Source organism: Gracilinanus agilis, chromosome 1, assembly GCF_016433145.1.
Source record: "Gracilinanus agilis isolate LMUSP501 chromosome 1, AgileGrace, whole genome shotgun sequence".
Taxonomy (NCBI): Eukaryota; Metazoa; Chordata; class Mammalia; order Didelphimorphia; family Didelphidae; genus Gracilinanus; species Gracilinanus agilis.
In genome coordinates, this window is record NC_058130.1 from 725,852,576 (window position 1) to 725,869,922 (window position 17,347).

The 17,347-nt window shown below is 37.3% G+C and overlaps 1 protein-coding gene across 1 annotated transcript in view; it reads right to left on the reverse strand.

The window, feature by feature from the left end:
* TMEM259 (transmembrane protein 259) overlaps positions 1-16,308 on the reverse strand; it is a 41,884-nt gene extending 25,576 nt beyond the window's left edge. The window contains exons 1-3 of the mRNA XM_044685336.1: positions 16,282-16,308; positions 10,514-10,780; positions 6,182-6,359 (exon numbers count right to left, since the gene is read on the reverse strand). Coding sequence (XP_044541271.1) covers positions 6,182-6,359; positions 10,514-10,780; positions 16,282-16,308 — 472 coding nt within the window. The remainder of the gene's footprint in view (positions 1-6,181; positions 6,360-10,513; positions 10,781-16,281) is intronic.
* Positions 16,309-17,347: the final 1,039 nt, after the last annotated feature.

A 17,347-nucleotide genomic window follows, 5' to 3' on the forward strand; every position in this document is an offset into this window, starting at 1 on the left:
TGAGTCTATCCTTTTTCTCTGGAACAAAGAACATGTTTCCTCAGGAGTCCTCTGGTCCAATACTTCTTTGTGACCCATTTCTTCAGCCTCATTTTATATTCTCTCCCTTTCATAAACTCTAGGTTCTGGCCAAACTGGGCCATTAGCTGTTCATGAAACTCAGCTAGGAAACTAAGTGGTGAAGTGGATAGATTGCTAGACTTAGAGGCAGGAAGATTTCTCTTCATGAATTAAAATCTGACACTTCCTAGCTGTGTGACTATAGGCGGGCAGTCATTTCACTGTTAGCCTCAGTTTCCTCATCTGTGAAATGAGCTGGAGAAGGAAATGGAAAACCATTCCTGCATCTTTGCCAAAAAACCCAAAACACCCCAAATGGAAACACCTGAAATGACTAAACAACCACCACAAATCTGGCATTCCATCATCTCCCTGCATCACCTTCCTTACCTTTGCCTGTCAAAATCCTTGTCCCCTTTCAATGTTTGGTTCAGATGCTATTTTCTCTGGGAAGTCAAAGATCTTAGTTTCCTATTCTATAAAATGAGGAATATAAAGAGTATAAGCTCAGAAGGCCCCTTCTTTAACATAATAAAATATAATATGATCAAAAGACTATGTTTGAAATCAAAGCTAATATTTGTAATGAAGCTTTCCTGGTACAGATAGATATAAAAGCAAGGATGCCCCCTCTTCCCACTCTTATTTGGGATCATGACCTTAGAGCTAGAAAAGATCTCAGAGATCTTCTTAATCCAATACTTCAGGAGAAAACCAAGGCCAAGGCTTGCTTGAGGTATACAGAGGTTTAAAATCAAGTTCTGTGATAGTTCTAGAAATAATAGCCATAACAGTAAGATGACCAAACAAAACTGAAAAGCAAAACAATGGCAAAGAGAATACAAAATTGTCCCTGAATGAAGATGACATGATGATGTCCTTAAACACCCCCACAGAATCAGCAAAAAAACCAAGATGGCTTATGGAGCAAATGGATATAAAATCACCATCATTTCTATATAACACCAACAAAGCTGAGGAATAATAAGGGAAACCTCATTTAAAATATCTAAAAATGCAGAAAATATTTAAATTGATCTATCAAGGTATAAGCAAGATTCTGATAAATAAAACTACAAGACATTCTTTAAAGAAATAAAAGACAAATAAGTGAGGAGCCATTCAGTATTACCATGGTTGGACTATACCAATATAATAAAAATTGGTGTCACTACATAAATTAACTTACAGGATATGGGTTAGAGCTACTGCTATAATAATATGGTGACTGTATGGTGTACAGAAGGGATATATATATATATATGTATATATGTAGTGTGTGTGTAATCTCTTTTTTTTTTTCAAATTACACGTAGAAACAATTTTTAACAATTGTCTTCTGACATATTAGGTTCAGATTTTCTCTCCCTAAGACAGTAAGTAGTCCAATACAAGTTAAAATGCTTTTGTGCAATACATATTTCCATATTGCTCATACTGCAGGGCTAACCTAGTGATGACACATATATGTTAAAAAAAAAAGTCATGAAAGAAATAGTAGAAGATGGCATGTTTTGCTCTGCAATTGGACTCCAACAGTTCCTTCTTTGGTTGTGGATAGCATTTTGTCATGGGTCCCTTGTGGATATCTTAGGAAGTTACTTTGCTAATAATAGTTTAGCCCTTCACATCGGATCATCATATACTATTTCTGTTACTAAATATTGTTCTCCTGGTTCTGTTCACTTCACTTTGCATCAACTCATATAAGTCTTTCCAGGTTTTTCTGAACTCACCCGGTTTGTCATTTCTTATGGCACAATACCATTACAATCATATACTACAACTTGTTCATCCTTCTGCAAGTGACAAACCCTCAAATTTCTAATTCTTTGCCACTGCAAAAAGAACTGATAAAAATATTTTTTGCACAGGAAGGTCCTTTCCCCTTATCTCTGATCTCTTTGGGTTACAAACCCAGGAGTGGTATTACTTGGTCAAAGGGTATATAGAATAAGTATTATGGCCCTTTGGGCATGGTTCTATATGGCTCTCCAGAACGGTTGCATCAGTCCACAGTTCCACCAACAGTGTATTAGTGTCTTAATTTTCCCATATCCCCACTAACATTTATCACTTTTCTTTTTGGTTATGTTAGCCAATCTGATAGGTGTGAGGTGGTAGCTCAGAGTTATTTTAATTTGCATTTCTCTAATCAATAGTGATTTGGAGCATTTTTTCTTATGACTCTAGATAGTCTGAATTTCTTTATCTGAGAATTGCCTGTTCATATCCTTTGATTATTTTTCAATTGGGGAATGCTTTGTATTCTTATAAATTTGATTCAGTTTTCTATATATCTGAGAAATGAGGTCTTTGTCGGAGACACTTGCTGTAAAATTTCCCTCAAAATTTGTTGCTTCCTTTTTAATTTTGATTGCAGTGGTAAAAGAGATACTTTAAAAAACAATAATGCTGAATTTCATTTGGAAGAACAAAAAGTATAGAATTTCAAGGGAAACCATGGAGGAAAAAAACGTACAAATTAGCATAGCATTTACTAAATTTCAAATTAGTATTATAAAACAGTAATCAGAACTATTTGGCTCTGATTTTTAAAAAATAGATCTATTGAACAGACTAAGAGTTGCAATTGAGAACAGTAATTCACTTACTGTCTAATAAACCCAAGAATATAAATTACCAGGGGAAAGATTCTCTTTTTGAGAAAGACTACTGGGAAAATGAAAAGAAGTAATTAGATTAAATCAATAGCTTACAGTATACATCAAAATTTGCTTAAAAAAGACGGACAACCTGATTATAATAGGTCACAAGTACCATTAACAATTATGGCTATCAAGAAAATTGCTCCCTCTCTTCTCTAACTAGATTTTATTTTGGGATCTGCATCCTCTCCCTTTCTCAAGTCTCCCCTCCTTCAAGTGAGAAAACCAATAAAAATAAAAAAGTATAATTGAGGAAAACAAATCCTCACATTGGCTATGTCCGAAAAAAAGTCTTAATCTGTACTCTAATAGAAGAATTATTAATGTAATATAAAAGAGATAAAAAGACAAAATAGATCATTTAAATTACACAAAATTAAAAAGCTTTTGTATTGATGAAACCAATGAATAGAAGAGAAATAAATATTTGCATCAAATATCACTGATAAAAGTTTGCTATCCAAGATATATAGGGAATACTAAATATTTGCATATTTAATAATATTTAACATCAACAAATATTTGACACCAAGAGTTATCCTTAATAGTAAATGGTCAAAGGACAACTTCCAAGAGAAGAATTGCACACTATAAATGATCACTTTAAAATCACTAATAGAAAGTGAAAGACAATGCAGATATCCTGCAAAATAACAAAGATGTGCCTCTCTTCCCAACAAAAAGGGGAACAGCCAGTTTTGGAGGAACTATGGTAAGGTAGGCATATCCATACACTGTTGGCAGAGGTTTAAATTGGTCTAACCATTCTGGACAGCAATTTAGTGTTGGAAGCAATTGAGAGAAACAGAGTCTCTAATAGATATTTTTATCTGGACCCCATCAAAAGATCAACGCAGACTGGCAAGGCTGTGCGTTTTGACTTTTCTGCCCTGCAAGTCAGGAAGCAGACAGGATGGGTTATCTAAGATAAAAATATGAAACTCCTCTCTTTGATTCCTTTTATGATCCATACCTTTTCTTATTAGAAAGCATTATAATCTAATTTTCTAGGAAAGCTTTAAGTTCTTAGTAAACCAGCAGTTAAAAAGTTAACAGTTTCTCTCCAAGACAAAAAAGCAGAAATTAAGCTGCCAGGGTATGAGTTCGCTCCTAGACAGTCAAGGTCAAAATCAGGCAAGCTAGACAGTTCAACATTATGAGAGGTGCTTTCCAACACAGAATAACTTATTCATAAAGTTATCTCTAGAAGTATAGAACTTTTCACTAAAATAGCTTGTAGATAAAAAGGAGACTCGTTCTCATCCTTGAATATTATATGTCAATCATAACTAAATTCTGTAACCTCGGCATATCTGCGTGGCTGCAAAACTTCTTTGTACTTTTGTGTGAAATGGGTTTTGAATTCTGTATACATTAAACTTAAAGCTCCATGGCAAGTTGGAGCAGCCATGAGCTAACAGCAGCCCCCAGTATCATATTCATTCTTTCTCACCTAAACTGTCACCTCCCAGTCCCCTGGAACTGTTGGATACCTTTCAACAGTTTAGAATTATGCATGAAACACGACTAATCTCTTGAGCTCTTTAATCCAGCTACCCAGCGTTGGACATATACCCCTGAGAAGTTAAGACAGAAAAACAATGGTCCAATATATACTAAAACAGTCATAGCAGAACTCTATAGTAGGAAACAAAAACAAAATGGGTGCCCACCAATCAGAGAATGGCTGAAAAAACTATGGTATATAAATATGATGGAATATTGTTGTATAGTAAGAAATAATAAATATGTAGAATACTGAGGAAAAGGAAAGAGTTAAATAATTTGGTATAGAGCACCATTAGTGAACTTTTTAGAAATTGCATACCCAAACTGTACCTTCAAGCCACCTATGAGCCTCATGCCTTCTCCCCCCACCCCACAATTACCCCAGCAAGTGGAGGGAGGAAGTGCTTGAATTTGGCTGCTAGACAGAGGGGCACGGCATGCAAAAAATGTTCGCCAATACGGGTACAGAGTGATAAGCAGAAACAAAAGAATATATACAGGGACTACCAAATGTAAATGAAAAAATTACTAAAAGGAAGCTGAATTCAGATTACCTAACACACATTTAGGGGAGGGATGGAGAACTACAAGGACAGAATATTATTTATATTGTCAAATGCAGCTGGTAGAGTTTGTCCAATTGCTTTTGTCTGTTACAAGAGAAGAAAGAGGTGAGAAAGTTTCCTTTTCTAGAAATGTCTGATAAAAAACAACAACCACATTTAGAAGATAAAATAAGGAAGTAATGGCAAATATAGCTAAAACACTAGATATGAGAATCAGGATTCAAAAATGTATAGATTGAAGCAAAGACAATTTAGGGATATTTATGCTTACAAGGATAAATAGAAAGTCTTGCACTTTATATTAAAAAAACAAATCCAAAATGAGGAAAGCATAGTAAGAAAACTTTTCTCAAAAAGGTCTGAGAAGGAGGAAGATTAGTGGGCACCAGACCCAATGAGCTTAAAGTAACTCCTGGCAGCTGAAAAACCTAATGTAATCTCAAACTGCACCAAGAGTAGTGAATTCCAAGAACAAGCAAGGTGGCAAAGGCCTCCTAACAACTAGAGCCTTACAGAGATGGAAAGGGCTATCTTAAGAGGCGGTATCTCCACTAAAGCAGGGGCTCTTCACTTTTATCATGCCATGGTTCCTTCCTGGCAGTCTTGTGAGGCCCAAGGACCCCTTCTCAGAATGATGCAGTGCATAAAATACATAGGATTACAAAGGAAACCAATTCTGTTGAGATACAAGTATATGAAAAAAGTCCACAGATCTTGAGTTAAGATCCCCTTGTATTAAAGGAAAATCTATGGGGATGACTGATCTGAGTGTTTCCTTCCAATTCTAAAATTTTTATCAATTCTGTGATTAGAATGATTCCAAGGTCCCTTCCAGTGGTATCCTTCCACTACACCATGCTAATCTCTATAGCAGGGGTCGGCAACCTTTTTGGCCCTGAGAGCCATAAACACCACATTTTTTAAAATGTAATTTCGTGAGAGCCGTACAGTACTCACAGTGCGTGCTCCTGTAACAGTGCCTGAAAAAAAAATGGACTTTATGGCTTCTGTAGAAAGAGCCAGATATGGCTCAAGAGCCATACATTGCTGACCCCTGCTCTATAGACTCAGGCCCTAAATCTCTCTGTTCTTTAGCTTAAACCAAAGCTAAAGGACAACTCTGATGAAAGAAATTACATTAAATTACACTCAACAAGCCCCATAACTTCTCCTCTCCCCAAACAGATGCCCAGGAAGCTAGCATGACTGGTCAATCCTACTTCATTTACTTGAGGCTTATCACCCATATGCTGACTTGACTCAGAAAATGTCAGGGGAATGAATGAAAGATAAACTGATGAAAAGTTTAAGTGAGAAGGAAGAGGGGAAAGTTGGTGGAGAGGGAAAGAACAAGGTACCAAAAGAAGTTGTCTTTACCTGCTCTGGCTAGCATCTCAAATTCCGACACAGTCTCGATCAGAGGCTGCATACCTTTAGTCGTCGCCTCAGTGAAGGAAAGCTCCTGGCTTTGGTTCTTGGCCATCTCACTCAGTGTTTCAGGATTGCTCACCCGGGAAGGCTTCAGGAACACCTTTGGTTCAATGTCCAGCTCAAACTATTTAAGAAAAATAGAATCAAGAGTTAGAAAAAACTTAAAATGCCCACAGTTAATATCTATAGCATTTTTAGTTTACAAAATGCTCTTGGTGACACAATCCTGGGAAGAATAGAGTCTACCTTACAGTTGAGGACAGTCAAGCTCTGAGAAGAGAAATGGCCTATGCTCACAAAGTGATAATAACAAGACTCCAACCTAGGCCAATTCTAGAGGGTTTTTTTAACTGTAATCTAAATCACTATTCCAAAAAATGCAGGTATACCATTTGCATAAAGTGGCCAAAAAACTTAGTTCTGTCTCAGGACCAAGAGAAGTCCTATTCTTCTCAGGGATGACTACTCCCTGAGGATTCAAAGATACTGAACAACTAACTAAATTCTTTACTGGACTGAGCCATCTGCCAGGATGTTGAGCCGGCAGCAAAAATGAACACTTTATGTACCAATAAGTTATTGTCAAGGACCTAACCCCAAGCTAAAAAAATTGAACAGCTAAAATTGTTTTGTCATTATGAATAGGAATATGTGCAAGCATGGTGTTGATTTCTATTTCTTTCTCATACACAGATACAATATCTTAGAGAAAGATACTAATTAAATCTAAGCACCAACCCAACCATATGGGGAGTGGGCTATATAATCTACAAAGCACTATGGTTCCAGGCACAACACTGACCAGGCAATACTAAACTCCAAAAGTTTAACAGATTTAAATATTGTATAACCAAGTTGATCCCCCAAAATATGGGAATTTAAACACAACAGGTTTTCTACTTTTTCTTGAGAAGGCTAGTTTTAAGCCTCCAGCAACTCAGAAAAATTTTAGAGACAGAACTGAATTTCACTACCAAATTTGCTGTTTGACTCTATATTAACAAGTCCCTCCCTTTCTCTCAGACTCAGTTTCCTACAGTTTCTTATGGTTGTTCTAAATCATCTGGGCCACCCCTTTCATTTTATTATTTTTAATTAAGAAAAAAAGATTTATTTAAAACCCTTTCCTTTTGTTTTATAACTAATACTAAGTATCAGTTCCAAGGCAAAAGAGCAGAAAGGACTGGGCAACTGAAGTTACATGATTTGCCCCAGGATCATACAACTAGAAAGAGTTCGAATCCAGATTTGAACCCATGACTTCTCATCTTCAGGCCTGGCTCTATAGTCACTGAGTCATCAAGGGGCCCTATTCCTTTCATTTTATAGATGAGGAAATGAAGCTCAATAAAATGAAAGGATTTATCTGGATAGTTAGTTATATAGCTAAAATCTCGACTAGACTGAGGACTAGAGTAAGTAGGGAAGACAAGTTAAAATCTAGCTGTGTAATCCAAGAGAATCATTTAACCACATCTACCTCAGTTTCCTTATTGGTAAAATGAGAATAACAACAGCACCTACTTCTCAGGGTGCTATAAAGATCAAATGAGATCATATTTATAAAGTGCTTTACAATCATTAAAGTTCTAAATACATGCTAGTTATTATAATCCAGAATTCTTTATGACAACAATATTGGGCCAAGTAAATGGGATGGGTTAAGACTAAAAATGAAGACAAACTCAACAGTTGACCTCGATCACACAGAATTCTAGATCAGCTTTCTTTTCTTTAAAATGAGGTAGTTGACTAAGTGATCTGTAAGTCTGTAAGACTTTATGGCTTCAGCTAAGGAATCATGAACAAAAACAGCTGATCCAAAGCTTCTTATGGTTACAAAGTGTTTTCTGTATATAATATTTTATCCTCATACCAAATTTTTGAATAAGCAGGAAACATAAATATTATTAGCATCTGCATTTTACAGATAAGAAGGCTAAAATCTAGAAAAGTAATTTGTATAGTTATACAACTGGAAAGTAGCAGACCCAAAACTCAAACATACTATGTCCAGAGCTCTTTTTCTGTATCAAACTACCTATAAATTATGCCCTGGAAAAGGGGTAAGAAGAAAGTTTCAGAGGAAAATGTTTTCATTTTTTCAGGGAGCAGGGTTACTGGTTTAAAAGAAAACAAAAAAATCTAGAGGAAGTTAAAAAAGTTTTTGCCTGAATTCTTTTATGTTTTCCCCCATTTTGTGAAGTTCCAAGTCAGAGACATGACCTAAAATGATAAGCTCATTCTTCTCTGGCCTGACCTAAGCCTGGTTACACTTAGGGTAAAGCAGAGATTACATAACTTTTTGACCAGAATCCTCTCAACCAAGGAGCAAGTACTTTACCAGAAGAGATCAGCAAGGGATTTATGCAATCCCCTGGTAAACTGAGGATCACTCAGAAGGACTACAGCTTATAATGATTCCTAATACAGCTTTTCTACAGCCTCTACTCACTGACTTTAGTTCTCCACATGGAGGCCAGCAGAGGAAAGTCAAATTTTGCTTCCACATAATGTTCAGATATTTGAAAACAGTGATTTCCACCCCCATCCAGATGGCCAGACAATCACTTAAACTTGGAACCCAGAAAACCTAAGCCTGAATCCTGGCCTAGTCATTTATTTTGCATGACAAAGAGCAAGTCTCAATTCAGTTTCCTCTTCTATAAAATGAGGGTGATAATACAGGTACTCCCTAATTGTTAAACTGATGTGCTACCATTCAGGAAGACTACGCATCATGAAATTCTCTTCTGAAAAGTATTTGGCTTTAAAAAGTGATTTTTCTCAAGAGTTAACATTCAACTGGATACATACCTGGTGCCATGGAAAGAACTAGAGCAGAGTTCAAAGTCAATGTTGTACCTTTGCACTGTGGGTCCCCCATTCCTGGCATGTACTTCCTCATTACTATCACCTCGGAGTCCTCCTCTCCTTTTTAAAGACAAAACTCAAAAGCTACCTTCTACATGAAGCCTTGGCTGACTCTTAGCCTCAGTAGGACTAAAGTCAATCTGGTTTCTGCAATAAATCCCACACTACTAGGAGTGAAGGGCCACCAGGCTGCCTGAGGTGGAGCTAGCCCAAGTTGGCAAAACCAAGTTGCAGGTTAAAGCTTCTGCATGAATTGGTAGTAAAATTTAACTTCGGAGTGGCTGCTGCATTTCCAGCCTATACAAGATAACAAGGCCCAAACTACAGATGAATAGCAGAGAATGTTTGTTGATTGACTCAGATATTATTTTACTGTATAACTTTAGTTGTCATTTTCCTTCTTTTATATTCAGGTTTCCCACCTGAAAATGAGGGAATTGGACTAGGTCTAGTCTAGCTTTAAACGCTAAGAGTCCATGTGTGTACTTGAAATTGACACAGCAATAGAGTCCAGGGCTATAATTTTCCAAGTTGCTTGCTGCCAAGTGCTCTTGATTCACTGAGAGCTTTTCTCCTCAGTTTCTTGAGGGAGAAGAAGTTGTCAGAGGAGCAGAAAGGAGAACTGCATCAGTATTCTCTGTGAAGAGAATCTGACAATTACTTCTCACAGTTTGATTTTAGATATTACTCTAAGGAGTTCATTATCAATTTGATGTTCATCAATTAGTTAGTTAAGCTAGATAGTGAAGTTAATATAAATTAGAGAGTGTAGGCCAGAATAGGTCTCCTTTGTGGGCAAGAAGATCCTGCCAAGAAAGGCAGTTAGAAGTAGGGTTCTTATAGATTGACCTCCACCAATAATATTTACCCATAATAGCTACTTATCACCTATAACACCTTCATCCCTAGAATGCTCTCCATGCTTATCTGTACCTCCTGGCTTCCTTCAAGCCCCAGTTAAAATAACTTCCTGCAATAAGCCTTTCTTGATCCTCCTCTTAATAAAGTGCCTTTCCTCTGATCATCTCCTGTCCACATCTTCTCTGTCCATAGTCATTTGCATGTTGTTCTTTCCCATTGAGACTATAAACTCCTTGGAAGCATGGCCCATCTTTTGCTTTTCTTTGTATTCTCAGTGTTTAGCATAGTGCCTGATTACACAATTGCTTAATAAATGTTTGCTTGTACTTAATAAATGTTGATTAAGTAACTATGGGTAAATCCCTTTTCTTTAAACCAGCCTCTCCACATTTAAAATGAAAGGTTTGAACTAGATTATATCCAAAATCAATTCTAGTTCTTAAAAAAAGGTCTAATATATTTTTTTCTGGGAAAAAAAAAAAAACAAACAAACCCATAGTAGCCATTTATAGTCGTCTAGCATACCACCCTGGTATAGCTTACCTTGACTGAGCTGTTCTCAAACATCTCTACTGTCATTTCATCGTCTTCTTCCTCTTCTTCTTCCTCTTCAGTCTCTATTACCATGCCTGGGAAGCTCTCTGCATCACAAAACTGGAGAAAGATCGGAGCTCGGCTGGAGTTATGTTGAATTTCTACTCGAAGGATACCATCTCTGGGCCACTTGTCTCTCACATGCTCCAAGCAATTAATAGGTGTTCGGGAGAAGGCAATGTGGATGTAGGCCAGGATGAAAAGCACAAAGAGTGCCTAAGAACACCAGGAAACAAGAAGAAAATAAAAATCAATTTAATTCATATGCTCAAAGGGCATTAAAAGACTACCTACCCTATGATTGAGCCATACCACTGCTGGGTTTATACCCCAAAGAGATAAGGAAAAAGATTTGTACAAATATTTATAGATGCACTCTTTGCGGTGGCAAAAAATTGGAAAATGAGGGGATGCCCTTCAATTGGGGAATGGTTGATCAAATTGTGGTTATCTGTGGTGATGGAATACTATTGTGCTCAAAGGAATAATGAACTGGAGGAATTCCATGTGAAGTGGAATGACCTCCAGGAGTTGATGCAGAGTGAAAGGAGCAGAACCAGGAGAACACTGTACACAGAGACTGATACACTGTGGCACAATTGAATGTAATGGACTTCTCTACTAGTAGCAATGCAATGATCTAGGACAATTCTGAGGGACTTTTGAGAAAGAACACTATCCACATCCAGAGAAAGAACTGTGGGAGTAGAAATACAGAAGAAAAACAACTGCTTGATCACATAGTTTGATGGGGATATTAGGGATGTAGACTCTAAATGATCACTCTAATGCAAATATTAATAATATGGAAATAGGTCTTGATCAATGATACATGTAAAACCCAGTGAAATTACTCGTTGGCTATGGGAGGGAGGAGGGAGGAGGGGAGAGAAAGAACATGATTCAATGTTAACTATAGAAAAACACCCCAAGTAAATTAATTAAATTAAAAAAAATTTCAGTTCAACAATCATGTATTAAATGACTTTTTTGTAGGACACTATTGGTTTTGAAGAGGAACAAAACTAAATAAAGTGTGACCTTGTCCCTCTGGGAAATACTACAGTCCAACAAAGAAAAAATGAGACATGCAACTAATACAAAATAAAATTAAGCTATGTAGTACTTGTGCTTATTGGTGGGAGAATTAGAGATAAGGGTAAGTAGCAGAGAAAAATGTCAAAGCTAACTCAAAGCAGAGTTAGTCATTTTGGTACTGAACAGATTCTCTATCCATTAGAGGTCCTCAAACAAAGGCTAAATGATCATTTGTTGACTATATTTTAGTGAGGAACACTTTATAGGCTCGACTAGGTGACTTCTGATGTTCTTTTTAATGCTGATGTTCTGTAAATAAAATGTAACTCAGCTCCATCCTGAAGGATTCCTTTTGAATAGTCTAGTAGGGGGATAAGACCTAAAATTAATTGTATAGGATCCAAAGAAAATAGGATAATTTCATACTAAGCAATTAGGGAAAGCTCCTGGAAGAGATACAATCCAACTTGTGTTTGGAATTCAGCAGGCAGAGATGGAGGTAGGGGTGAGGAGAGAGCACATTTCAATGGAAAAGAAGAAAATGAGCAAACACATAGTGATGAGAAAGAATACATGTTCAGGGAACACTGAGTGGTCCATATCAGTGAGGGAAAAATGTGAGATAAGGTTGGATAGCCACGGTGGTACTAGGTTGTGAAGGGTTTTGAACACCAGCCTAAAGCATCTGGATTCTTATTCAACAGGCAAAAGAGAGCCAGTGATGTATTTTTGGAAGAGAAAGAACACCATCAGAACTGCATATAAATCAAACCAGTCTTGAGGAAGAAGTATAAAAATACAGTATAACAATACAATCAGCAACATATTAACTTGGCACTGCAAATAAAAAGCTCTAACATAAGTAAAGTATATGGGGCAGCTAGGTAGCATAGTGGAAAAGACACCAGGTCTGCAGTCAGGAGGACATGGGTTCAAATCTGATCTCAAACACTTCTTAGCTGTGTGACCCTAGGCAAGTCACTTAACCCCAATTATTATTAGCCATTGCAGCTCTTCTATCTTAAAATTCATACTAAGACAGAAGATTAGAGTTTTAGAAAAAACAAAACAAAATAAAACAAAAAAACAGAAACAAGGATATTACTTTAAGGGACCAAAAAAGTATGTGGGTCAGGGCACAAGCCTAGAAAGGAAATAATATATATATAGTGCTCCTGGTTCATCTGGAAAGAACACTGTACTTGGAATCAGGATCTGAGTTTGAGGACTAACTCTGCTACTGTGGACGAGTGACTTATCTCTAACATCCCAAATACTCTCATGTAAAAAAATTATAATATTTGTAACAATTATCTCAAAGGGCTACTGTGAGGAAGGCTCATGAAAATGAATATTACTACAGAATTATAAACTATTATCCATAAGTGTAAATAACTGCATGACTGGGTCTTCCTCCAGATCTAAACTTGTGCTTGGTTCTAGAGAATAGAGGTAGAAGTAAAAGGGGCAGGGAGAATAAGGGGAAGGAAGACTTCAGAGACACATTTCAACTCAACTATAGGGATACAAATGTTGCGGGGGACAATTCTAGTTATATAGAAGTCAAAAGAACTCTTTCAGGTGATGGTGAGAATGAATATTTGCAAGGATAATGCCAGCAGTTCATCTACCTTACTGAATTGTTGTGAGGCTCAAAAAAAAAAAAAAAAAAAAAAAAGATATGTAAAACACTTTTGCAAACTTTAAGGCACTATATTTAAAGGTCTGTTACTGTTAAAAGTGGGAAGTAGATGATTACTTTCTGGGGAAGTTATAAATAGGATTCATGACTTGAGCAGAGGCTGAACCAGTTTTTGAGTTCATTCCAACACAGGCTATGATTTTTACAATTTTTTTTTCCCTCAAGGGAGATGAACCAAATAATCTACTAGTAAAAAACAAAGCTCTGTTGAACCCTGTTTCAACAACCATGGCTGCTGGGGAATGAATTATTTCTATAGATTCACCGCCTGACTTGTGCTCTCTATTATGGAAGAGAAGATTTTATCATGCAGCTTTAGATTCCATGATAGTGATATCTGATGACTCAAAAAAAGGATGAACCTGACAGAAAAGAAAGTCTTTGCCAGCCAGTTTCACAGACTCCACACCCTTACTAAACAACAATTAAGTTGAAGCTATATCCAGTTCTCATGGAATAGATATCATTAAGATCCTTGTGGAATTTCAGCAAGAATCTATTCCCTTGATCAAACAAAAGCCAATGGAAATACAGCAAATGGGCAAGAGCCTTATTTCTAGGAAAGAAAGTATGTCTTATGCATATTTCCTCTAACCACAGGGATCTCTAGAATTGAATGGGGTTCTCCTGTACAACCAAACTATTCACTACTAACATATTCCTTTATGCAGCTTTGCTTTCAAATAGAGGTGTTCTGCTCTCCACAACAATGTGCTCCCTCTGGGGCAGGGACCTGAGAGGGTGTCTTGTGAAGCACATTGAGCAAGTATCATCAACTGTATTTTACAGATGAGAAAACTGAGGTCCAGAGAAACAAGAGACTGTTTCAAAGAGTTAGAAAATGGGTGAGTCAGTCAGAGATCAAAACGGTCTTTGTCATCTTCCTACTACACTGCAGCTCTTCTCAATCAACAAGAATTTATTGGTTGCCTACTAAGTATTCCTTGCTTGCTGTGGAAAGATATGTAACTTTAAGTGTCTAGAGAAGAAAGGGTAAAGGCTATATGCCAGGCTGGACTAATAGTCAGAAAGCATGTCTAAGTATTGGTCACAGTTCTGCTACTATCTTGGGAAAATCAATTCCTTTCCTTGGGTCTCAGTTTCCTATAAATCCTAATCCCAACAACACTGACTGCCTTATATGGTTGTTCCATAAATCAAAGAAAAACGGAGATAAGGAGCTTTGTAACTAAAAAAATGTGGTTCTCAAAGAGTTGCCCTGGATTGTATGGGACTTACATTTATAATTACCTTTGGGAGACCACAAATTTTTAGCAAACTACTTACAATGGCATATTACACAGGCTCTCAATTCCCCCATAGCAAGAGACAGCTGGGATTACTCAGGGCAAAGAATAATACTGTGCTGCTGTGAGCAAAAGAAAATTGAGAACTGCTGCCACAAAGTGTTACATAAATGCCAGCTATTATTAGCAACATCCATGAAGAAGCAATACTCTCAAATTGTAACTGAATTTTTTTCAGAGCAAATGCTGTACAAGGCACCACACCAAATAGATTTGGGTCAGTGCTGTGTCACCATGTGACCTTAGTCACAACCTTGGAACCTCAGTTTCATCTTCTAGGGTTAGAAATTATTCCCAAATCCCACAAGCAGAAGATAACCTGTCCTTTTCCCTCCTCAATACCACCTTTTGTAACCTGCCAACTGCAAACCAAACCCTCTTAAGTATTTCCAAATACCTAGATTCTAAACTAGCCATTGGACTTATGTGCTTGTCCCTTAAGATTCCTTGGCTTCTTTTTCTTCATACAGATTTGTGTTTCAAGACCAGATTCTACTGCTACTACTACCACCACTATATTTTTTAAGTTCAAATGTTCTCAGTGGTCAGCTAGCCCACTAATAGATCAACATCAAGTTCAGGAGGCTGAGATGCTTATTCTGGAAATGTAAATGAAGAGAGTCTACCAGCATACCAGGACTGTAGTAAATCAGTGCTTGGGGCTACAATCCAAATTCCTATCTGGAGTTCATAAATCCAGATCTTCAGTACAAATAACAGAAAAGCATGACGGGTTTGATCTAGAAAAGATTAAAAGACTATTTTTAGAACTGGAAGTAGCCATTAGTGTGATGATTATGAAAAAGATGATGACAGTACATTTATATAGAACTTAATAGTCACAAAGCCTTTTATATCTATGATCTCACTTGATCCTCATAGAATCATAGGAATTTAAGTGTTGGACTGAGCTTTAGAGAACATTTGGGAAAAGCAAGAATCTCACAGTTGAAAAGGACATCAGTGCACATCCAGTTCAATCCATTCCTGATTTAGAATTCTCCTTAGTCATGGGCCTTCCCCCTAAGATTATCTCCAATTTAACCTATGTGTATTTATGTCTACACATATACAGTTTGCATATCAATGTTTGCATATTGTCTTCCCAATGGTGAGTCTTTTGAGGAGAGGGGCTGTTTGACCTTTCTTTGTATCTCTAGCACTTAATACAGAGCTCGGCACAAAGTAGGTGCTCAAAAAAATGCTTTGTTGACTTGGCTTGGCCCTCTGCAATATCCTTTTTACAAATTAAGTGATAAGTGGTCATCCAACCTCAATTTGAAGACTTCAGAAAAAAGGAAACCTTCCATAGCAAATTAGTCCATCTTTGAAAAGCTCTAATTTAATTTTATTTTTCTTACATCAATCCTAAATCTACTGCTTTAAAATTTCTAGTCACTGCCCCTAATTTGGCTCTCTAGGACCAAGCCAAACAAGTCTAGTCCCCCTTCCACTTGGGGGAACAAGTGGAAGTTAAAGGTTTAACAAACAAGTGTAAACACTTGAAGACAATTAAAATATTTTCACTCCTCTCTCTTCCAAGTTAAAACATCCCTAGTTCCTTCAAGGGATCCTTGAGTAGTATCCTAGGGAGGCAGTAAAACAGAATAGAAAGAGTGCTGGGTTTGGAGTCAAAGAATCTCAGTTCAAACTCCATCTCTGCTACTTACCGGCTGTGTGACCTTGGCCAGTCTCATCTCTCATCTGTGATATGCCAGGCACTATGCTAAGCAATGAGGATACCATTAAAGGCAAAAATAGGGTTGTCACCTAGAAGGGCTCACATTCTAACAGAACATCTCTATATAATGCTGTTCAAAGTATGTGATACATACTACCCTTTTTATACAAAAATGATGGGGGAAGCAGGTGGCTCAGTGGATTGAAAGCTAGGCCCAGAGACAGGAGCACCTGTATTCAAATATGGTCTCAGACCCTTCCTAGCTGTGTGACCCTAGGCAAGTCACAAGCCCTACTGCTTAGCTCTTACTGTTTTTCTGTCCTGGAACCAACACACAGTATTGATTCTAAGGTGGAAATTAAGGTTTTAAAAAAGAATGACACAGGGGCAGCTAGGTAGCTCAGTGGATTGAGAGCCAGGCCTAGAGACAGGAGGTCCTAGGTTCAAATCTGGCCTCAGACATTTCCCAACTGTGTGACCCTGGGCAAGTCACTTGACCCCCATTGCCTACCCTTACCGCTCTCCTGCCTTGGAGCCAATAAGGTAAGGGTTTAAATATAAAAAAAAAAAATGACACAGCTGACTTGTCACCAATGTACTAATAAAGAAAAAGCCATTATTTTAATTGCTTCTACACCTGGGCAGGGCCAGAGTTCTTTGCTATCAGTAGCCACATCGTGAGAGAATAGATATCACCTCAGCTAAATGCTACTAGACATCTTCATTTCCTCGCCTTTCTTCTAAACCCTCTTCAATCTATTTTCTGATCTAATCACTCAAATGGAACTGCTCACTCACCAGAATTACCCATAATCATCAATGACTTTTTTTCAATTTTTATCCTTCTTGAAATCTCTGAAATATGATGACATTGACGATTACCTTCTCCTGACCACTTTCTCTTCTCTGGGTTTTCATGACACTATTTTCTTGACTCTCCTAAAAGTCTGACTACTTCCTCAATCTCCTCTGCTAGATTTTCAGTCATGTCATACCTATTAAAACATATGTGTCCTCCAAAGTTCTGTTCCAATTTCTTTTCATTTTTCTCTGAG